The sequence below is a fragment of the Echeneis naucrates genome, chromosome 18 (assembly GCF_900963305.1).
Source record: "Echeneis naucrates chromosome 18, fEcheNa1.1, whole genome shotgun sequence".
Lineage (NCBI taxonomy): Eukaryota > Metazoa > Chordata > Actinopteri > Carangiformes > Echeneidae > Echeneis > Echeneis naucrates.
In genome coordinates, this window is record NC_042528.1 from 5,206,313 (window position 1) to 5,229,612 (window position 23,300).

Below are 23,300 nucleotides of genomic sequence, written 5' to 3' on the forward strand. Positions count from 1 at the left end.
GATACTGCAGCCTTATTGTGAAGTTTTGTTTTGCCTTGACCTGTGTGTAATAGAATATACACTTTACTGTACATAATAAATTTTAAAGGAACAAAACTAAAATGGCATGAAATGTTGTTTATAGTTTAATTAATATTGAGTTACACCTAAATTAAATCATGTGCAGCAACATGTATGTATTCAGTGTATTCTAGTAAAATATGTGGATATTTATTATTGGCAGGGTTATCATCAATGTGAGCTTCTCACTAAGCTGTTAGTTTTTTTAATTATCATATCATAGTGAAATCAGCAGGGTGTCATAATTTTTTTTTTTTTTTTATGATTTTAGAAATAAAAAAATAATAAATAAATAGAATTACAATTTCATGCGCTTTTTTAAGACCCGGGTTTTGCGACTATCGATTATCTCCCCTGGAATCGAAGACTCGGCATCCACCGCGCATGCGTAGTCGGGGGGGGCGCCGTCCCATACTGCCGATGTGGCTGCAGAAACATTGAAATTTCATCTCTTCGGTTGGATTTACAGCAAACTGCGGCCATGAAGCTTTTCAGGCTGGCTCTGTTGTGTTTCTGCGGCTTCGTCGCGGCGGAAGAAGACGAGCGGCTGCCAAATAAATGCGAAGGTAAGGAAAGTTACAGCTAGCTAGCTGAGGGCTAACGGCCCCGGTGCTGTTTGTTTATTCATGTGGCATCTTGGCAAAACAGTTTTATTTTTATTTTATTTATTTTTGTTCACTTGTTTGCCTTTGTGTGTGCCAGTGTGTAAGTTTCTGACGGTGGAGCTGCAGGAAGCTCTGGAGAAAAGCGGCCGCTCCAAAGAAGTCCTGGAGGTGGGAGAGGTGCTGGATTCAGGCAAGAGGAGAGGAAAGATCAAATACAACATGTCGTAAGTTGTACTCAGTTAAACTCAGCCCACATCACACTTGATTGTTTTCTAAACATCCTCAAGAATAGTTAATTTCCCACCACAGGCTTTATTTGGCAAGTCTGTAGAGTAAGGAAACACCATAGGATATATATAATATCTTTGTGTGTGTCTGTAAGAGGGCAGTTTTTAAATGTGTGTTGTTTTCAGGGAAACTCGGCTGACTGAGGCATTGGACAACATATGTGAGGGCATCCTGCAGTACAACGTCCACGCAGAGAGGGCTGGCAGCCTTCGTTACGCTAAGGTAAAGTTCAGAGTTGGGATTGTTATTATTTTAGCAGATTTCATCCAACCCGAAAAATGTTCAGGAAGACTATTCCAAATTATGAGTGTTTCATCAGTCCAGGAGTTATCATCTCATAAACTCCATCAGAACTCTATATTAAAAGCTACATTCCTTTCAAAGATAACACCTCGTCTGTTTTGTGTCATTTTCAAACATTTTTGTCACTTGTGTTTTTGTAACGGCAGGGTACCAGTCAGACCATGTCCACTCTGAAGAACCTGGTCAATAAAGGAGTCAAGGTAGACCTGGGCATGCCGTATGAACTGTGGGATGAGCCGTCTGTGGAGGTGTCGGACATGAAAAAGCAGGTCGGGAATGTGTTTGTGTCTTCCTGCTGCTCACTGGAGTGGGAAAAGGAAAGCTGAACCTCAGAGATCTCAATTTAACCTAAACGTCTGCTGTGCAGTGTGAGAAGATGCTGGAGGAGTATGAAGAGGTGGTGGAGGAATGGTACTTCCATCATCAGGACCAGCGACTGGAGAACTTCCTCTGTGGGGACCACGTGCTCAAGACATCAGACCAAGGTGGGAAAGTGGTGCTGGCTCGTTGTTGCTTTGTTTGTTATCATATAATTTCAGCTCAAAAACATGTCTGGTAAAGTCCCGGCCCACACTTCTGCTGAAAAAATTGTTCTTGAATGCTCAAACAATGCCGGTAAGAAACGCCAATTCTACATTTTGCGCATGAAGTGACTAAATTCTAAACATCTCAACCTTCTGTCTTCCATCTGTAGAAAACAAACTGTGTGTCTGAAAGCTCCTCCTCCTCATGTTGTTTTTCTCTCCCACTCTCAGAGTGCCTTAAAGAGGTGTGGAAAGGAGACATGGGGAGTGAAGGAGAGGCCGATGAGGCTACGAGCAATAGTGCTGAAGAAGAAAGAGTGAATGACAACACAAAGGAAGAGAAAGGAAAGAGCCATGATGCTGAGGAGCTGTGAAAGCACTTACTGAAAAGGCAAATGTAGAAAGCAACACAAAACCTCAGCTTTAGACGGTAATCGAAATTTTGTACTGAGACATGTTTTTAACTAAGAGAGGTCAAATATATTTACACAATTTTAACTGTTGTAGCTTCTTAACGGAAGATTCAATACTATTTTTGGTGCCAAATGATGTTATAGTATACAATGAGATTTTCCATGATGTGGTGATGATGGTTTATTCACTTTAAGAGTATTTTTCTCCTGTTATCCTTCTAGTAATGAGGTCTGCCTTTTATAAACTTGCACATTTTAAAACATTCAATTATTTTGATTGATGTTTGAATCCTTTAACATGAATGTTTGAGACTGTCAGTGTTAAATCATGTTACTGCTGTTACAATTCTCCTTTTGCCAACTCTTTATGGTACATATCACTTATTATTGTTACCCCAAATTGTTGTCTCTAAATGCAATATGTATAGTTTTCCATGTTAAATAAAATGTGTTTTATATAACAATGTCATGTTTATCTTATTAAAGCTGTGGAGACTAAGCGAGGGTCCATCATGTAAGAATTAAAATTCTGTCTGTTTCAGATACTATCTTCAGTCTGGAGAACAGTAAGAAAATGTCCTGTTTGCAACAAAACCGATTAAAACTTGATCATAGTTGCATAATGCTGCCATCTAGTGGTTTTACGTTTCACTCTTTCTCAAGTTCAGCAAGAAGTGCGGAGCTGTACAACAACCTTTCAATACAATTGTTCTTTTGAACACATTTCAATCATGTCATGCACCGTGGGATGGGTTTATTTGATCTTCATCAATTAGTAAATGAGTGAAGTTGCGATGGTCTCAAGATTTCAGTCCCTTTCTCCCCCTGCAGGAGGTGCACAGTAAGAAGAGGAGCCTCTGAACGCAGCCTGATCTCAGTCATGTCAACACATTTTAAAAAGCTGGATTAACTGTTCAAATCTGTAAATAATTTAATGTTAAAATATTTTTTTCTGTATGTTCTCTGTTCAGGTGACTAGCAGTGAGGAAAAAGGCATTGGATCAGTTCCAGGGTGAAGAAGTCATCATTATTATCATCATCTTCCTCAGCATCTGTATGTAAGCTCATTTCTGGCTGCTCTTTAATGTCTGCAGGAGTTCCTCTAATTCATTTTCCAAACTAAAACTACTTCCTCTCATCACAGTTTGGTGGTCCACATAAATCCATCCACTTCCTCAATCCCATTATTATAAATGCACCCAAATTACTGATATGTTAAATGCTGGAGGCAGAAGGTAATCTGATAAGGACGTGAGTGTTCTTTGCAGATGTTTCAGCTCTTGTTTCCTGCACAAAGTCTTCGAAATTCAGCTCGAAACTTTTCTCCCGTGCCAGGACCACACACACACACAGTCTCAGCACAGCATCAATAAATTAGCATTTTTACTGTCAACCAAAAATAATCTTGTCTGCACTCTGACATTAATCATGCACTGTCACCTGGAGGCAGAGTCCATTTCTGACAAGAGCGCAGTGAAAAACATCAGCTCCTGCATGAGTGGGAGGACAGTTTCCTGCTTTCTCCTCTTCTCTCTGCCCGCTAATGAAAATGTGAGGGCTCAAGAGAGAAATAGAGCAGCAGTGCCAAATCCAGCCAGAGGAGGACACTGGGGAGCTAGACAAAGACAAAATGAAATTGTGTCTTATCCATACACTAGTTGGGTAATATTTATCGCTGAATATATAAAACAGGCAATTTACGATTAGATCATGAAATAAAAGTTTTTAACTATAATAAACCTATAACTTCTGTGTTTAGGGTAAGGGTTTGCGTTTAAGTAATTAAGTAAAACTTTTAAAAAAACGTTTAAAAAATCCAAAGCACCTGTGAGTTGTTTGGCTTTTTTTTTTTTATATATTTCTTGAATTTGATGAAGGTCATAAGCCAAATGTCTTAGCGTTGGACTTTTGACCCAGAAAAACCTCCACATGCATTTGAAATACCAACGTGCTTTGTCTTCTTCATTTAATCCAGCAGTGTGACGTAATCTCCCTGGATATCAGAGTATTTGCACTGTTCAGTTTAAAACCAACAGTAAATTGATAGTTTCCAGATGGAACGATGAGCATCACAGAAAAGCATCATCTCCGAAAACTCACATGCTCAGATCTGTTTTTAGAAAAGCTCATTAGAAGTACTTTTTATGACTAGCCTCAGGTTGATGTGGGTGGTTGACAGACAGCTGGTAAATACTGTGCCGTGTGCTTCAAGAAATCTAAGCGATGTGATCTTGTGTCCCATCACATTAGACACCTCTATAAGAACGTACACATTTTGCTGATCTTACATAGGCAGGTTCGTGTCGCTGAGTGCCTCATGTTTAAGGATTTTGTTTTTACATTTCTTTTGTCGGACAAACTAGTTCTGTCTTTCTCTTTTTTTAGGGACATTCCTGAAGTCAAGTACCAAAATTAAAATTATTATAACTGCGCTGACTTGCACCACAACTTATTTTGCACTGTGAGAAAGATTAAACAACACTCTCAGCAGATTTAACATATTTTAACTAAATCTTCAGAATCAGTTTTTGCCTTTATCCCAAAAAGATGTTTTTGCATAGAGACAAAATGACAAATGCTTGTTTTCCACGTACATTGTGTGGCAATTTTGAATTTGTTGGACAGCATCCAGTCAGGATGTGACAGGGAGAGAACCATCACTGGTAGATTTACAGGCTACAAACATCCCTGATCACATCCCCGAGGCCACAATGATAAATATTTGTTGAAAGAATTTCTGCACCAGCTTTCTGTCATCTGCTTCCACTCAAGGACAAAGTGTTGTTATATTATTAAAAGCAGAATATAAACCACCATGGACTGTTGTCTGTGGTCTCTTCTCCTGACTATTGATCCTTGAACGCAGCAGGTTAGCTTGCGGTTTATTGGTGACTTTTTCTTCAGTGCAGAACAACATCTCCATCCAGCACCTTTCAACACTCCTGCCAGAGACAAACGCAGGGAGACGAGCAAAAACAAAAAAACATTGCATTTGGATTCATGGCAGCCAGGATCATTTTCCACTCTGCTCTGTTTGCCAACCATGTTTAAGAGCCAACCAGCTCAATCAGGTCCTTGTTTTAAAAGACATGTATTTCTTGTATAAAAATGGAACAACCTCATGATCAACGATTTGCTTTCTGCAGACAAAGGATGTCAGTTTTTGTGTTTTTAAGGCAAGCGTTCAGTGCTGAGGTGAATTTCCAGGTCAATGCTAGAAAGAGAAACTTTGCATGCCTGTCTATCATTCCCCTCCTCTTCCTACCGCTGAAACCTTCCTTAGCTCTTTGAGTTTTCTGTCTGCAGTGCTTTGGTAGGTCACAATTAAAACAGGCAGACAATGACACAACAGCATAAAAGTGCCTCTGCAGCCGTGTACCAGATTAATTTCTCAAAGCACAGACATTTTTTCCTCCAGTATCCAGGATTATATTTACATAATTCAGTTCATCACTATAAACTTTGGCAGTCTTGATGACGTTGTGTCTAAATCAGGGGTTGATATGTTTGTTCCGGTCAGAAACATATCCCTTGTCTTACCAGTTTTGTTTTTTTTTGTTTGTTTTGTTTTGGGTTTTTTTTAGAATGCCTTCTCGAGCAGTAATTAGTCATCAGCATACATTCACTACTATATCTATTTGTACTGTTGCAGGAGTGTATTGTTCAGAAGACTGCATATCAGAGGACCTAACATGGATCTTTGAGGTACACCCAATGTCTTGAGATAATTTTTTTCCATGCTCCTATCCTTTATTCTGAAGATTAAATAGACACGATTCCCTTCTTGAAAAACTATCAGTATTCTTCCGGATTAATTTACCGTTAACTTTTGTCTTCATCATTCATCATAAATACATTTGCTGGATTTCTGATCTAAAGTAAACCATTTCTGAGGATGCATTTAAATTTAATTGAAAAATGCTGGTGAGTTTTTGTGAGGTCACTGTGTTTCTAGTATCCTAAAGAAATATCAGCTGTGCATGTTTAACCCCCCATCCCCTAAATAAATAAATAAATAAAAAAAAAAACAAAGCTAGAATAATTTTTTTGCATCCTAGTGCCCAACAGTGCCATATTGTAGCATTTAAAAGTTTTAACAGCTAATCTATCAAATACCGTAAAGCCCTGTATTGTGAAATCTGCTCTTATTCTGTCAGTCTGGTTTAATGTTGACTTTTATAATTACACCTCAGTGGTATTTTGTTTATTATGATATGAGTCTTAGAGCACACTCTTTGCTGCAGGGTTCAAACATTGGCAGCGCAGCGCACCCGTCAAAGATCACCTGAAGTGTTTTATTAAACTGTTAAACATGTTCGTATTTCATTTTCAGGATGATTCCTGTTATGAATTAGCATTTATGTTATTTAAATCATTCAATAATGGCAGCAATTTACCTCCACCTCCATCTCCACTCAGTGAAGTCTCTTGTGTCTTCGTGTTTATGCTGCCAAAGTGCAATATTGACACGTAAACGTGCCATTTTACCCCTCAATTTACTTTATTGCACTTGTCCTGCATCCAAGGATAGCATTTCTTCAGTGCAGTGTAACCGCTTGACACACACAGTCACACACACACACACACAGTCACACACACATACACAAAGCACACCTGGGGAAACATTCCTCGAGGGAAGTCATCAATCAGTTTTATGGCTTTCTCTGGGAAAGTTTCCTCCTCTCCAATCAACCGTCTTCCCTCTCTCCCTCCGCCTTGGTTCTCTGTCTTATATTTCCATCTGTATCAGTTTTGTTTCACATCTGAGAACGATCCTCTCCTGCCAATTAGCTTCGGCCGTTCTTCCTATTCTGCTGAGGGATAATTGGTGCAAACTGGAGGGTGGGATGCCTGGACAATAAGAGATAAGGCTACCGCAACTTGCTTCTCTCTGTGGCTTCAATTTTCCCGCCAACCTTTATAAACTTGAGGTGGAGGGTCTGCACAGTGTTAACAATCCTACACTGACATGTCTGATGCAGATAAACCTGTTTCAGCAACTTTTATTTGTAGTTTAGTATTCTCTCCAGCACTTATAACAATAAATACAGTGAAAACTGATACTTATCTTAGCAACAAGTGACTGTAATGAAATCACGTCCTTCATTTAATGATTCTGGAAACATGTTTCCTCAATTAGTGTCTCAATATGAACGGTGGGATCAAGCAAGGACACTTGTGTTATTTCATATTGAGATATTTTTGTATTTGTGTGTCTGTATTTAACTGGGTGGGGCTCTGGTAGGAAAACATGAGGTAAGTTATTTTTCATGCACCATTTAGGATTCAACAACAGTTAAATCAAAATGTGTTGATAGAGGCTATTGTTTACTTATAATGGCAGGCTGTTATCCTTATTAATAAGATTAGCTTGTTTAAATTTAACTCTCAATAGCTTTTATTCCAAACAATCAAAATTGTGTTATCATTCTTGTCATTGTACAGACCCTTACTGTATAGAACAATGTGTGTTTAGAGTAAGAAACGTTTCTCCTTCATCAGCTGAATTAACGTCTGTGTTCACTTTAAATCAGAGTTTCCAGTTTGTACCTCAGAGAATGATTTGATTCCCACAAGTGTGATGTGGAAACCTGACACGAGTGTTGTACACACACTGAGAAAGCCCGCTTCACTTTATCCAGCCGTTGAACTTATCTTTAAAAGTTTATTTATTAACCGTGGACTTTTCAATGAGGAAACATCATTTTAAAAGCAAAGTGTGCTCATGTACCTTCAAAAATATCTGGAATTAATGTTACAATCGGATTGTTTTTTATTATATTTCATGTGGTAGAGAGATACTTGATTTGACCTGCACTTTCAGGCGTTTTAAATAAAAGCAAGAATACTTTCAAAAAGCCACAACATCAACATATTCAGTCCCTTTGAGAGTGATACATCGTTTTTACTGAAGCAAGTTTCAAGTGTAACAAACTGTAGTATAGGAAGTATTTTTAAAAATTACAATAGATGAATCTGGAAATACTCCTAAATGAAAGCCCTGCGTTGCAAGCATAAGTCATAATTCTTATAGAAATGGGCCCTGAATGCATTTTACAAGCGGATCGTGTGTTTCACGTCCAAACTCTTGATCAGAAAAGTGACAAGTACAGCTGTCAGAAAAATGTCCTGGAGCAGAAAGTCAAATGTTTCCCTTCAAATTGCAGAGCAGTGTGAACATAGTTGAGAAAGCGCAAATGAAAATAATAAATGCGTCCAATTTGTATTTAACTGGCTTGAGTGAAAATGGTTAATATCCTTTGGCTTTATATGGTGTCACAATGAAGTTCAACGACTTTCAGACTCATCACATATTTTCTTTTTCCTGATCTGTTGGAGTCTGGATATCCCTTAAAGATAATATACATAAAATGGGCTCTCATGAAGCAAATGGAACACAGACTGACATTTGGATTATCCACTCAAAAGTTACTACCCATCATGAGAGTGAGCCCAGTTTCATAACGTCCTCGTTGGAGTGTGATGGATGCGCCGCAGGCTGCGTCTGTGCGTCAGGCAGGATGTGCTCTTGGCTCAGGTCAGTTACTATAAGAAGAGACACCTCCCAGCTGATCCCGTTAATTTGCCTCCCCCCTTCTCCCCCTGCCTCCCTCCCTCCCTCCTTCCCTCCAGTACCCGACGCATTGCCCCCTCTCGGCAGATCCGTCTTCCCTCCCTGCTCCTCTGCAGAAGAGCTGGAGCTGGATGTCCGGAAACTTGGTGCGCTCCTCTTCATGACCAGGAGCCTCCGGAGGAGCTGGAGAAGCGGAGAGAAGGAGAGTCTCTGGGACGCACATGGTGAGCACAGATTTATTCCAAGCTCTCTCTAAATGTTTACAGACTCAGACTCTTCAGATCGGATGTTTGATGATTTTCTCTAATGAAGACGCGCGCAAAGAGAGCGGAGCAGCGACAAGTCTGATGTGGATTTTTTTTTTTTAAATTTGTCACTAAGAATCGAAATGATCAATAACTAATCAAAAAAAAAAGCTTTAAAATTATATGAGAGCATTTGGCATTTAACCCTGTCTTATACTTCCTGTTGTAAAGTATCACGTCTTTTAACAGATTAAATATAAGGAATATATTCGGTTCATATTACTGCAACTAATTCAGACATTTAAAAAATATTATTTACTATCATCATTATAATAAAACTCTCAATACAGGCACTTCGGATATTCAAGTTTATTTTACTGCAACGAACGGCCAAGTGGGTCCGTTTTAAAGTTTTAAATGAAATTACCTTAATGATTTTCCTTAGAACTCATTCAATAATAAATCCAAAGTTTACATTTTTACTTAAAAAACTCAGATTTAATTTTCTATTTCTTTTTTGCTTTCTTTTTTTTCCCTCTAAGCTTTCTCCCACAGATATAACTTCATGTTGCCGCCGGACAATAACATTTGATAATGAAGAGCAGATTTAAGCGTTTAGGTTAGATTTTTATCACTGTGCTTTCCTGTAAGAGATCAAATGAACAGCACAATATCAAAACATCAAATATGAACATAGCACGATTATATCATTGTTTTGAATTAGTTGGACCAAATTTAGAGGATTTACTCTAAATACAAAACACGTGCAACTAATTTTCAAGAGTTAAAAAAAAAATCTGAATGAAGTTGTTTGATCAAGCTTTGATAGTTTCACTCTGTAAATATTATTATTCCTCTCTGGAAGATAAAGTTAATTGACTGCGGCCAATTTCTGCCTAACAAGGGCAATTAGCTCTGCAGAATGGGTATAATCAGGCTGCGGGTTTTACTCTCAGCTCTTGCCAAAGTCATCAGACTGGACATGACAAACATGCAGGTTTAATGAACCGTGAGCAAGTGAATCATAATTTTCAGCTCCATTAAATCAACCTGCCTTTGACTGCAGGCTGTGAGCATTTTCAAGGTCCATCTGTGGCGAATTTTCCTCAATTCCCGTTGCAGCTCTTGTAGTAGAAAATATATTTTTCTCTTAATACACACATGGACACATTGTTCCTCTTTTTTTTTTATTTATTTATTTACTTCTTTTTTTTTTAAGGAAATATTGTCTTAAATTAAGGTCACTCTTACAAATAACTCTTTGAATGAAATTTTGGCCAGCTGTAAAAATTAATCAAAACAAACTGTTGTCCACTTCCTTTTATAATCTGAATTTCGCATTTATTTTGAATGATCCAAGAAACCATTCAAGAGCTTTTTATTTGCTTTGTTTTGCACAGAAAGGCTGCAGCCCTGCAGTGTTTTGCTTTATTTAACCGCCTGCTCTTCATTATTAACAATATGACACCTTGTGGATTTAATTGACATTCAGAGGCCTCACTTTTATTTCCATCATGCCTGAGGTTGTCTTTGGCATGACTGCAACATAGAATCACAATGATTTCATTTCCATCTGTTTTTCAATATCAACTTGTGAAGCTGGAGCTTTACAGAAAGCCTCTTGCCAACTTGTATGAGGCTGTAAAGGGGGGGTAAGGATTGACAGGAAACTTAAATATCAAATGGGTGACATGTGTTTTCTTATTCAAAAACTGCATTAAGCAGAGCTCAGGGGTCAACGGAGGAGCAGAGGAGCCCTCTGTGTCGTCTGCAGGGGCACAGTTGGCCCCCGAGGGCCCCACACATGCAGCAGATTGGCAGTTTGTTGGCGATGCAAGTATGAAGGACACAGGCCTTTAGCTAAAGATACAAGCAGTGACAATCCATTTTGCTGACTGTTGCTTCCACCTCCTGGGCTGCCCCACTAAAATTAGATTATTACACCTAAAACAGAGCTCCTGGAATCCACTCCGTGTGGAATAACACACACATGGGCTTCAACTGTGCAGGCAGGAATGCAGTTTGGGAATACAGACCTCATACGTAGCCTCTCTCTTCTCACCCAGAGCCCAGGGTTGTATTTCCGAGCGGCTGAGGACAATTGCAAATTAACAAAGGTGTCAGTGTAGTAACATGGGCCAACAGGTGCCTTGGTCCGGCTTCAGACATGGAGGCTATGAGAGAAAGCTTATATAATTGATCATATTTATTTAAAGGCCCCATGTCTTGAAGCAAGGCTGCAACGTAGAACCCTGATAAACCACTCTGTGACTATCGGCCTCAAATGAAACTTCTTAAACCGCTCAGCCTTGTGTTGACGCTAACTAACGATATTTAGCCTTTCGAGTATCTTCTCGGAGCAGCAGAGCAATTTGGATTTAAAATATTTGTCTCCTTCTTACTCCGCTCGTGGCTGGACGAAACTTCTGCCCATGACGAGGAATGTTAAAATGTGTGAGACAGGCCAAATCCAGCTCATCTGCTCCACAGAACTGCTCCAGTCCCAGACCGGCCCACAGCTCCAATGTGTGAACAGGCCAACGCAAGTTAACAGGTAGTAAGAGAAAATACCACACACCAGAGGTTTCGACGCTATTTATCCGTTTAAAGTCCTTGTTTCCTGCCATATCCCCACCTCTAAAATCCAAGTAAAAATTCCCTGCCCAGCCTAAAAATCAATCAGATTTGAAGGTAGGAGCTCCATGAATGTAAAAAGTTTTAATGGTTCCCATTGAGTCTTCTCTAAAAAGATCATTATTGCTCTTTTATTGTACAACAGACAAACTTCTCCTTCCGGTAAGCCCATTAAACTTTCACTTTAATGGGTCGAAGACTTATGCAAAGAAGTATTCTGTAGAAATCTGTTTCCTTTAGCATTTTTCTCTTCACCAACATTTAAATCTCTTCAAAGCTGTACGACAATAAAACATGAAAACGCTCAAGGACAATTCATTTTACAACCCTAACCGCAAAAACATTTCCTTTCTTTCCTCGTCCAATATTTTTCTCGATCAGCTTCATGAGACACTTAAATTGCATTTCTGCAAAACAAATAATGAATGAAAGAGATTCACATGAGGAAATCAATATGGACTTGTAGCTCCTTGCTGCAGAGTCGAGCACGAACATGAGCGGCAGTCTCCTCGCTCTCTTCTGTTCGACTATGCTGTAAACATGCCCCCAGGTTGTCAGCAAGTATTTTTCCAGCCCCTTGCCAGCCAAGCATAGCTGCTTCTAAAGATCACCCGCCGGAGAAGTTGTTGATCTCATCATACCACTATTTGGCTGTATAAGCTTTTTTATTTTTTTTTTTAAAGATGGGGATTGCTGCCAAGTTATTTGAAAAGTCTTTCACTGAAACTTATTGTCTCCAAAACGTATTTGTGTTTTGTCTTTTTTCGTAATTCAGACTTAAATTTGAGATTTCCTGGAGAGAGGGTGAGGGGCGATGGCCTCGTTCACACTCGTGCTATTCGTAGTAAAAAAAAAAAATAAAAAAAAACATAAGCGGTTTAAAATCCTGATCTGCAGTTTTAACTATCATTCAATGCTTATTAAAATGCACTTTACAGGAAGTGCCGCTTGTCTTCAACGTGTCGTTCCAACACCCCTGCCGTGTGAATTTATGGAAAGCGTCAGAGAAAAACCGTTGAAACCATATCCGGTGGTTTTGGGTGGCGGTGCCAGACAGATGATCTGGTTTCGGATGAAGAGAGACTCTGGATTTGGCCTAGTGGGGCGCATTAAAAACCTCAGGGGCCCTCTCTGAGATGAGCATCCATTTATCAAAGTGGTTGTAATGGGCCAATGTTTAATTAGTCATGTAATGTGACAAAGACAAGAACAAGTGCATGTCATGGGAATGTTAAACAACCACCCCCTTTCTCTTCCAGCCTCATGTGTTTCACTCACCCCAACCCTGAAACCCCACCCGCCTACGCTCACTCGTCATTCCCCATCCAGAATGAATTCTTTAGTATGCTCCCAACGCTCCACCGCTTCCCTGAATCCTCTTATAACCTCTGGCCTGCATTTAATCCCTTTTGACACTCTCTTCCCTTCCCATTCAGTCAAGACATTGACACCGAATGAAACCGGAGAGCTAATTAATCATCCGATAAATTTATAAGTCCAGCTTTTTATCAGTGCATTCAGATTCCCGTGGGGCATGTCTCGACCCGCTAGGAATGACCAGCCAAGGAATTCTGGACCCCAGGAATGTAGCTCGGTGGCACCAGACTCCCAGTTACACCACTCATCGCTGATCACCATCACCTCAAAAACGGACTTACCTAATCGACCTGATCTTCTGCTTTATTAACCCGGTCTATCAAATTAGGGACATTGGCATGTCTTCAGTTTTGAAGGTCAAGAATAGAGCAGGTTGTCCAGGACATCAGAGGGTGGACTGTGGCCTCCTTGCTGGCCCCTCAGAGCTGTGTGGTCCCTGAGGGAAGCTTCATATTTCGTTTGTTGGCTAATTGAGCACAATGACGAGGCCGGAGAGGCTCTCTGACCCATCCTCTCCTACGGGTTTGGTTTATGCAGCCCTGCTGACTTTGCTGTCAGTGTCAAACGCTTGTTAGGACATCATCAATCTCACAGCAGTTAAGAATATTCCCAGACCAGAATGAAGGGGGCAGGTGATAAAAGCACAGGGGGACGGAAGAGCAGGGAGAAAGTAGTTTGAAAAGGCGAGTGGAAGGTAGTTATTGGGGAAAACAACAACAATCCTCTGAAGATGGACAGAAACAAGAATGACCCGAAAGTAGAAAGTGTTTTTTAACAGCAGAAGACACGCTCATAGGGAATTTGCTTCTGTGGTTTCGTGTGAGTTGGTATCAATAAATCTCTGGTTCTGGAGAGAGTCAATTCATTGTTAGTTGTGCCCACATGCCATAATGTTGTGGCGCATCAAATCTTGACAGAAGTATAAATTACTGCCATTAACAGTTGTAAGAGACGGGAAGGGATTTGTTCACACTGTGGACATACACTAGTCCATGTATGTCTTTACCAGGAAGTATCCAAGGCGAACACACATTTCAATCTATAAATCATTTTCTACCATCCTTAACACTAAGCCCCAACCTCTCTTATTCCCTCCCCTCTTTTGTTTCCGTCTATTTTCTCATACTCTTTTCGGCGCAGTAACCCTTCACACCAGTCATGCTCAGCCCCTTCGCTCGCCTATAACACTGACCAACGGTAAAGTGATTTGAAAAGGACAGCCATAAACGTGATGGATGTGGTCCAGCTCAGGGTTTAGCCCCAGCTGTCGGGCATGTTTTTTGTCATTTCAGACAGATCCGCTGGGTGCGCGCCCTTCTTCACCCCCACTCATCCACCCTCTTTGGGGCTGAGAGGAGTTTTAAGACAAACACGTTGTTAAAGGCTGTCAAGGTCACGGGTTCAAATCGGTGGCTGACACTGCCGCGAAGATCGAAGATTACATTTTTATGCGATGGGATCTTTACTGGGCTCTACCGAAAGCCAATAAGGTGGAGTTGAAGGGATTGGTGAGCTGGTATTGTGTGTTTTCAATAAAGGCACAGGTGGTCGATCTTAGATTTCTGCCTTTGGCTTTAAATGCAACTCCTATAAATCCATCAGTTAATGTTTTCTTTTATGATCTAACTCCAATGGATTTCTCTTAAAAATAATCTCTCCCTCCCCCCCCCCAGGCTCGATGACATGATGTTCCTACCCTTTTCCCCTCCCCCCTCAACCTCTCTCTTCCCTGTTTTCCTTCTTCTCCTCCTTTTCCTCCCTCCATCCCTTTTCACCTCCTCCCTTTCCCACACCCCACTGAGCTGGACGTCACCTCATGACCCCTGCTATCACCTCGACGGCCGCCCACGACACTGTTTGTCGGAGTTTATCAACGCCGCCTATGGGGTCCCAGTCAATGCTAGTCACTCACAACAAGGGCCCGACTATGACAGCAACGTCATCACCCTGACAGACCTCCACAACCCTCACAACATCACCTGCTGGATGGCTCACAGAGGTACTGACACGGGGGAATGGGTCCTCACCATACCATTGGGCCGTCGCTTTGAGATCACATACATAAGTTTGCAGTTCTGCCACCAGGGGGAACCTTCAGATCCTATCTCCATCTCCATCCTTAAGTCAATGGACTATGGGCGCACATGGAGGCCAATGCAGCACTACTCCAGTGACTGCCTCGGAGACTTTGGGCTGCCCTCCCAGACTGTAGCTCAGACCAGGCATCAGGAGACAGAACCTCTCTGCTCAGATCCTCGCCCCCTGCAAAAGCAGAGGGGCGGCATGGTGCTGGCATTCTCAACCCTGGATGGACGACCATCCTCTCCCGATTTTGACCACAGCCCCACCCTCCAGGACTGGGTGACGGCCACAGACATACGAGTGGTTTTCCATCAGGTGTCTAAAGTCGTCAAGGCCAGCAGCATGGATAAAAAGGAAGAAGCAAGGTGGCGTGATGAGATTGGAGATGACAGAGGGACCGTGCTTCTGAGGCAGAGATCGGGCCACAAGTTTAACACGGAAAATACACTGGCATTTTTCGACAAGGAGACAAAGACGTCCGAAATAAGGGGGAAGAACAGAGGAGAGAAAGTGGACAAACATGGGCGGAAGGGTCACAATAAAGGCTCAGGTCAAGATGAAGATGGACACAACGTAACCAGCAAAGAAGGGGGGGATAGTTTTGGCACAGATGCTCTCATTTCTTCAAAGAAAGGTGGGAGAGGTAGAGGGCGTGTTCACAAGAAGGAGCAAATTCATTGGCTTTCTTGCCCAATTGGTGGCTGTGATTGGACAGTGGAGGGGCGAAGCAGGAGCAACAAAGGGCGGGAGCTGAGGAAAAGGAGGAACAACAATCTCAACACAAGACAAAGTGCCAGGAATCTGCAGGTGGCTCCTCCTCCTGCTTTTATCTCTCTTGCCCAGCTTCCTCTGGCCCTCTCTGACCTGCAGGTCGGAGGCAGGTGCAAATGCAATGGACACGCCTCCAAGTGTCGCCGTGACGACACAGGCCGGGCGGTGTGTGTGTGCGAGCATCACACGGCGGGGCCAGACTGTGATGTGTGCGAGGATTTCTACCTTGACAGACCGTGGCATCGGGCTACACCCACACACCCAAACCCCTGTGTTGGTGAGTCTGTCACTTCTGGGAAGAAATGTTTTGATCGCAAAACATACAGTCACATGCTACAGCAATGACACACAACAAACAAATGCCAGTTGTAGGGGAGTAACTGTAGTAGTAAAAATGTGAAAGAAAGGTGTAAATATTCCTTCATTTATCTTTTGTTATTCTAAATGAAACTACAGTTATACTCTAAAGGTTTAATTCTAATTCAGCCTTATTTCTGAGAAGTCTTCATTGTTAAATTTTACAAAGACTAATCTAAAATATTTAATTGAGGTCACTTAGGTACAACCCAGATATGCAGATTTTGCCATTCACATCAGTACTGTAACCCGTTTTTAGTTTTCCCTCTTTGTCCAATGTCCAGCCTGCGAATGCAATGGCCATTCAAACAAGTGTCGCTTCAGCATGGAGGTTTTTCAGCAGTCGGGCCGACGGAGCGGCGGCGTGTGTCAGAAGTGTCGCCATCACACAGCCGGACGCCACTGCCAGTACTGCCAGAATGGCTACACCCGCGACCACAGCAAGCCCCTGAACCACCGCAAGGCCTGCCAACGTCAGTTACTGTTGTGTTTGTGGGAAAAATTAAAGTGCACTCTTGTTTGTGTGTTTGTGTGTGTGCACGGGGTCATAACATGTAACTGTTACCGATTCCTGGAAGATGCAAGGCAAATAATAGTGTGAGAGACAGGGTTTACGTCTGAATGCACGTCTCATATATGTTTACATGTCCCGTCTGTGTCTGGGCTTACAGAAGTGTTTACAGGGTGGTTACACTGTGACAGTGAATAGCTATTCCTGTTGGGGCTGCGCACAAAAACCCCACCGAGCTGCCACCTGTATCTCCATCGTTACCACCGATTGGCATCTGCTGTGACCCCTGACCTTTGACTGGTCACATGTTCTAAGTGACTGTGACACTCTGGCATGCACATGTGGAAGTCTGACCACGGGCCTAATATATCCAAAGCTAATGGGCTCTCTTTGAGCTTGACACATGCACAGGAATGAAAAAATGAGCCACAATTAAACATCTCCCTGTGCTTTTTTTTTTTTATGTTTGAAACTGCAAAATTCACATCTCACCCCTCACAGTCTTTGATGCCAGCTTTGATTTATTGATGCTATATTTCACTGAGTTACATATTCAGGGGCCTGTGGTGTGAATCAGTCATTTTGCCTCTCTGCTTGTCTCGTGCTGTAAGGACTTGTGTAAACATTAGTAGAGAGTGAACAGAGATGCTCAAGTGTGGCTTCCTTTCTCTATCTGTCTTCTTTCACTGGGTCTTATCCAGTGATAGGAGAGATAAATTAAAAGCTTTGCAGTGTAAACTGTGCCAAATCCAGCTAGTAATCATTATACAGCATCCCAAAAGGACAGGATTGGTCTGCAGCTTAGTGGGGTTTGTGGGCTAAAAGCGGAGGAAAAAAGCGATGGAACTAAATCAAGGACTTTGTCCATCTATCACTGACAAATTTGTCCATGTTACTAAACAGCAATGTGATATTCAGTTGATGCACCAATGGAGGAATTTGTCTGTTTATGTGTCAGGGCAGCTAAAGAATCTCTTCCCTTGTGTCATCGAAGGTCTTGTGTTTTGCTCAAGGACACTCCCTTCGGACAGATGCTCGTCGTCATGCAGGATTAAACCTGAGCTCTGCCGTTGATGGATGTTCATCTTAATCCTGTCTGTTGCACACAGTCTGTTTCTTGTTCAGTAGCCACAGATTTTGACACATTTTTGCTTAAAATATCCCCCATTTCCCTCCGAGTGCTGTCTTCCCCACCGCAGCAGGGAAACTTGAGTTGGCTTCATGTCTGTGTTGGCACAAAGAATCCAGAGATAGTTCTCTCCTCAGACTCAGCTGTTCAACCTTCAGCATCTTTAAGCTCATTGTTTTGTTTTTTGCCTTTGGGCTGCAGAAAATATAAAACAAATCTCATTTTTCCTTCTCTTCTCCAGCATGCCAGTGCCATCCCTTGGGAGCAGTGGGTCGCTGGTGCAACCAGACATCAGGTCAGTGTCTGTGCCGACAAGGGGTGACCGGCCTCAGGTGCAACCGCTGTGCTCAGGGATACAAACAGGGCAAGTCCCCTCTTCAGCCCTGCATACGTAAGTTGAGCGCCAGATTTTATGTTTAGAACTGAAGCGTATGGGTGTGAGAATAATGGAAAAGGTTTTAGTAGCATGTTGTATTTGGGGAGTCCAATATTATTTTTTTTTCTTGATACACCAAAATTTTGTCATGAAAGTTTATGTCGAAAAACAGTCATGTGGCTGTTTTTTGGCTTCAGATCAGATCATGGAAGATCTTTTGCTGTTTAGCTACAGGGACTCGCACTCTACATTTGCTGCCCTTCTCAAATAAATCACAGCCTTTTAATAGTTTCTTGTCATCAATGACAAAGTGACCTCTTTAGATTCTCATTCAATCTCATTTGGTTGAGGCCTAAATGGATTAAACCTTCTATCAAGAGCTCTAAGCCTTTATCAAATAGTAGCTCAATATAAAAGGGGCCGCTGGTGTCCGGACCAATTTGACCCAATATCCCAGCGTGTCCCCTTTTCATCATCCCTGGAGACGGTTTCCATAGCAGCGTGAACATGAGCTGACCACTGCAGGGAAACCTCATCTCCAGCTGATCTGGGATGAGCTCGACTCATATCTTTGCTCTTGACCAGCACCGAACTTCAGCAATAAGCGCTAATCCACGTGCACTCTCCCAGCTAATCGCACAAGTGCCAACAAATACACAGGCAGTAACGCCATGTAAGCCCCAATCAGGTGACATAGGGAGCCAGTGGCGACGAGCTTCACACCAGTTGTGCAGCTCAGAGAACCCAGACTCATAACTCTCAGTGAAAGGAGTGAGTGAAAGAAAAACCTTGTTTGTTTTTTCTGCCAGGCCATCTCAGGCTATGTATAGCATCTCTTACCCCCCCTCGCCCAACAGCACATCCAACACCTCCGTCCCTTCTCTCATAGGACAGAGCAAAAGTCACGCAGCAGCCAGGCTAAACTTAAAGTTAGCTCCCACTGAAATGTTCCTCCAGCAGCTCAGCAAGTTCACTGTTAAATATATATTTGAAAAAAGAGTGATTCACTTCCTGCTATCTGCAAATGAAAAAATGATGGTTCAAACAAAGAGATCATGCTAATTCAACTAGCTTAGCAGCTGTAAATCTCAGCTCTCGACTCAAGAGGAATTCATGCACCTTTAGCTGCTTTTAAATAATATATCTAAATAAAATAGATAGTAAATAATAAGACATAATGTAGGACACTTAGGAAATTAGTTATATTTGACTAGAACTATGATGTTTAAATAATTAGAATTTTTTTCTTTCCTCAAACGTGATATCAGAATGTGCCCCCATTAATGTATCATATTAAAAATAAAAATAATGTTATCAATCAAATGGATTTTTCATTTATTTGGGTTAAAGTATTTTTGGTCGTTTTTAGCAGATGAATAAGGAGCATGTAGGTAAAAAGAGAAAAATGAATTAGGATATTACAGTCATTTTCTAAGATCTGTTTACCTTCACACCTCTCTGTTTTTTAGTTTTCATAAATTTTCGATCATGTCTTTTTTATTTATTCTTTGATCAGGCATTTTATTCTATATTATACCGTTTCTGTATAACTCCTCATATACAGAGAAGATTTAATTAAAAAAAGACAACATTGAAAACAATATAGTTTCGGCTCACGCAGGCTCCCTCAGCTGCCGCAGAATGACCTCTCACCTATAGAGTGTGCACATCCACAAACACACAGTCACTTCCTGTCTTTTAAAAGTGGGGGGACAGTCAGCTGGGTGCAGGTGTAGGGTGTCACTGGCCCAGTTGTGTCAGAGACGACAGGACATGGACAGGGGGACAGAGTGTGAGCTTGGTAACATATGGCTGCACTGTCACACACACACACTTTTACAAGAGGCCTGGATAATGTACGTAAAGCCCAAAAGGTTCATTTACCATCCAAGTTCACAAAGACGCACACGCATACAGTCAAGTGAATTTTACAAGATTCAGTTTGAGACAAAGCCGTACAAGAAGTGACGGCTTGACCTCATTAAATGACTGAAAGTAAAGTTTACATCTTTGTGTGTTTCTAGCCCATAAATGGACCACACAAACAGTCAGCATGACACTTGCTTATCTTCTGCGCAGCCACGCGTCATGTACTGAGAGGCATTCAAGCAAAGTCCCGCGAGAACTTGTCTGTGTATCTGCTGCTGTCACCTGTCTGAAACAGTGTTTATGTTTGCAGGGATTCAAGAAGTCGCTCCGACCCCAGTGTACCAGCCTCAGTACAACATCGGTGAGTAGGTGCAGTCTTTTCATGCACATGTTCTGTGAAAAACGGTTCGCAGTGATCTGTTCTGTTGTGAAGATGTGTTTGTATCCTAATATCTCCAAATGTCTTTACTTATTGTGAGTAAAGTGGTACACTATCAGTGACAGTGTGATAAAGTGTGTGCTGCATCACAATTTTACATTTTCAGTGTGATATGAATGCTACATATGTTTATATCAACACTCACTCTGGCTGTTTATTATTTCTTTAAGCCAACTTAGAATAAAATGTGCATTTTCATTTAGTCTGAGATAAGATTTGAAGCTTGAAGTTGTAATGAAATCTGTGTGACAGATATAATCTTTCTATTCCAAATCTATTGCAACACATCAGTTGTTCTGTTTTTGTTCTCCAGACATAAGCATTTAAACTCACTGATGTCACATGTGTAACACAGATTTTGGCTCTTCTATGGGGTCACATTTCAAAAAAGAAATCGTCTCTGAAGTCTTGCCACAAGTCACATTTTTGAACAGAAGGGACATTGAGTCGGAACAGTCCCGGAGCCGTGGCTCCAGTGGCTGAGCACCTCCTCCTGGTGGCGGCTCGGGGAACGTCCCACCTGCTGCACTCGGGTCATCTGTTAGTCACAGGATACTGTGATGACAAATAGAAGCAGCCATATTGTAATTAGGGGAAAAGACATGTGCTGATATGCTTGCTGTGAAATGATACCCTCTCATTTGATGCATTCTTTCTCCCTCCTCTCTTTCTCTCAACTCTCTCTCCCCCCTAGCGGAGGAGTGTGTTTCTTACTGCCAGCCGTCTCAGGTTAAAGTCAGGATGAACTTGGAGACCTATTGTCTCAAGGACTACGGTTGGTGTCATGTTTCCTTATTGATTATAATTTTACCTGTTACTAAAAATCACATTTCAGAATATTACAGACTAAAATGATCAGAACAAATAAAACGATGTAATTAAAAATGTTTATTTTGAACCTATTTTGTCATTCTCAGTGCTGAAGGTGCAGGTGAGAGGGATGGTGCGTTCAGGTCCCTGGTGGCAGTTCTCCATCTTAATCCAGACAGTTTTCCGCACAGGATCCACCTCCCGCGTTCGCAGGGGCCCCCACTCCATCTGGGTCCCCGACCGTGACCTCAGCTGCGGCTGCCCCGCCCTCCATGTGGGCCGGACATACCTCCTGATTGGCGCGGAGGAAGGAGAGCGAGGGTGGGGCCCGGAGGAGAGTCGCCTAGTGGCGGACCGCTCTACTCTGGCCCTCCAGTGGCGGGAACACTGGAGCCCCAAACTCAGGGGCTTCCGGGGGCAGGACAAGAGGGGCCGTTGCCCTCCAAAATCCCCCAACAGCCACCACAAGGAGCTCTCGAAACCTCAGTCTGGATATGTCCCCCCTCACCTGCGGGAGAAAGACCCCGACAGTGTGAATAATAAAAAAGTTCAAAGGGAAGAGACTGAAAACACAGTTGTGCCGCACACACACACCCACACTGAGGTCAGATCCACAGTGACGACCCCCCCCCCACCCACTACACCTGCCCTCATTTGTTCTACTCACAGTCTGGAGGAAGAACAATTACGTTAATAAACAAGGAGAAAAAAGATTCACACTTCCATCCGCCATCCCTCAGGACGCGTCGCAAAAAGACAGCTACTATAAAAAGAAGAAGAAAGTGCTTTTTCAGACTTCTTTTTTCTTTTTCTGAAGGTTACAGGAAAAGCAGGAGTGACTGAACAGAGAAACCCCAAAACACACACAAGCGCATACACAGCTGTTATGTGATGTTCAAATACTGGTCTAAAAATGTGAACAAACACGTGTTTCCTCATGTGACTGTTGGCGGTTGAGTCTTTTCGAAGATAAAGGGTCAAATTCACAACGTCTACACACAAAATATCACACAAAAACCCACTAGGACAAAAGTGGTGCTATGTGAAATATTATCGAGAATTTTATTATTTTCTACCAAAAATACTTTTGAAAATTAAAGTTTGACTAAACTATGACTATGAAAGGCCATGCAGTATTTTTGTGCTACTGTCAGAATTATATTTATTTGATTATTTTAAGTAACACACACAAACACACATTAAAGTGACAGCTGTTTACAATAAGGGAAACTTAAGCTACTTAAGTAAAGTGGGCAAGGCCAATGCAATATTGGTAACTTTGTTCGTCTTGATTTGCGCATTGAAATTAGGAAATGACATAAACACTGTTTGATTTATCGAAATCTAAACATGGATTGCAGTCAGCGTTTATTAAATCAGAGAAATAGTTTGCTCTAAAAACAAAAAACGCACGCAGTCATTTTCAGGAATTAGGATAAAAAAAAGCAAACGCCAAGTTTCTCTCACACACAAACACACACTCACATCTTGGATTCATTCTGCACAATATTTGGGAAAATTGATACTATCTACAATCTGGACAGCTGACACACAGACCAAACTAACCTCGGCCTCATTTCCTAACCATGTAGGAATCCTCAGATCGACAGTCAGCAGCTTTGATATGGATCTAAAAAGCATCGGCCCAACCTGTCGTCATGACTTCAGTTTGCATGAGGGAGATATGGCGTCATAGCCCCGGGGAGATGGTGGAGGTGGAGGTCGGGGGTGTATCAAGACAGATGGGAGGGCTCCTATTTGTTGAGCAGCTACATTGTTTCTGTGGTGGCCGTGTCAGTGATTAGTTGTGCCGCTGTGCTGGAGCCAGCGATTGAAAATAAAAGGAGAAAAATAGACTTGGTGACTGATGATCACTCGGTGTGATTCATCATACAGTGCAGCGATAGGAAGGGAGTGTGTTTTGGCTTCTTTG

General features: G+C 41.9%; 2 protein-coding genes across 4 annotated transcripts; both read left to right on the top strand.

The window, feature by feature from the left end:
- Window positions 1-459: 459 nt before the first annotated feature.
- On the top strand, window positions 460-2,747 carry cnpy4 (canopy FGF signaling regulator 4). Its single transcript, XM_029526658.1, has 6 exons — window positions 460-626; window positions 763-889; window positions 1,079-1,175; window positions 1,403-1,525; window positions 1,624-1,741; window positions 2,012-2,747. Exons 1-6 carry the CDS (start codon window positions 542-544, stop codon window positions 2,152-2,154), a joined length of 693 nt encoding a protein of 230 aa, XP_029382518.1. The 5' UTR covers window positions 460-541; the 3' UTR covers window positions 2,155-2,747.
- Window positions 2,748-3,203: 456 nt separating this feature from the next.
- ntn5 (netrin 5) lies at window positions 3,204-22,483 on the top strand. Of its 3 annotated transcripts, XM_029526285.1 has the most exons (9): window positions 3,204-3,247; window positions 5,846-5,898; window positions 8,827-8,991; window positions 14,697-16,153; window positions 16,518-16,706; window positions 18,115-18,264; window positions 20,429-20,479; window positions 21,252-21,332; window positions 21,475-22,483. In XM_029526285.1, exons 4-9 carry the CDS (start codon window positions 14,707-14,709, stop codon window positions 22,059-22,061), a joined length of 2,505 nt encoding a protein of 834 aa, XP_029382145.1. In that variant the 5' UTR covers window positions 3,204-3,247; window positions 5,846-5,898; window positions 8,827-8,991; window positions 14,697-14,706; the 3' UTR covers window positions 22,062-22,483. The 3 variants fall into 3 exon arrangements, with proteins under 3 accessions (XP_029382145.1, XP_029382144.1, XP_029382146.1); XM_029526284.1 differs by lacking the exons at window positions 3,204-3,247; window positions 5,846-5,898 and having other exon boundaries at window positions 8,700-8,991; XM_029526286.1 differs by lacking the exons at window positions 3,204-3,247; window positions 5,846-5,898; window positions 8,827-8,991 and having other exon boundaries at window positions 14,921-15,022; window positions 15,109-16,153.
- The last annotated feature ends 817 nt before the right edge of the window (window positions 22,484-23,300 follow it).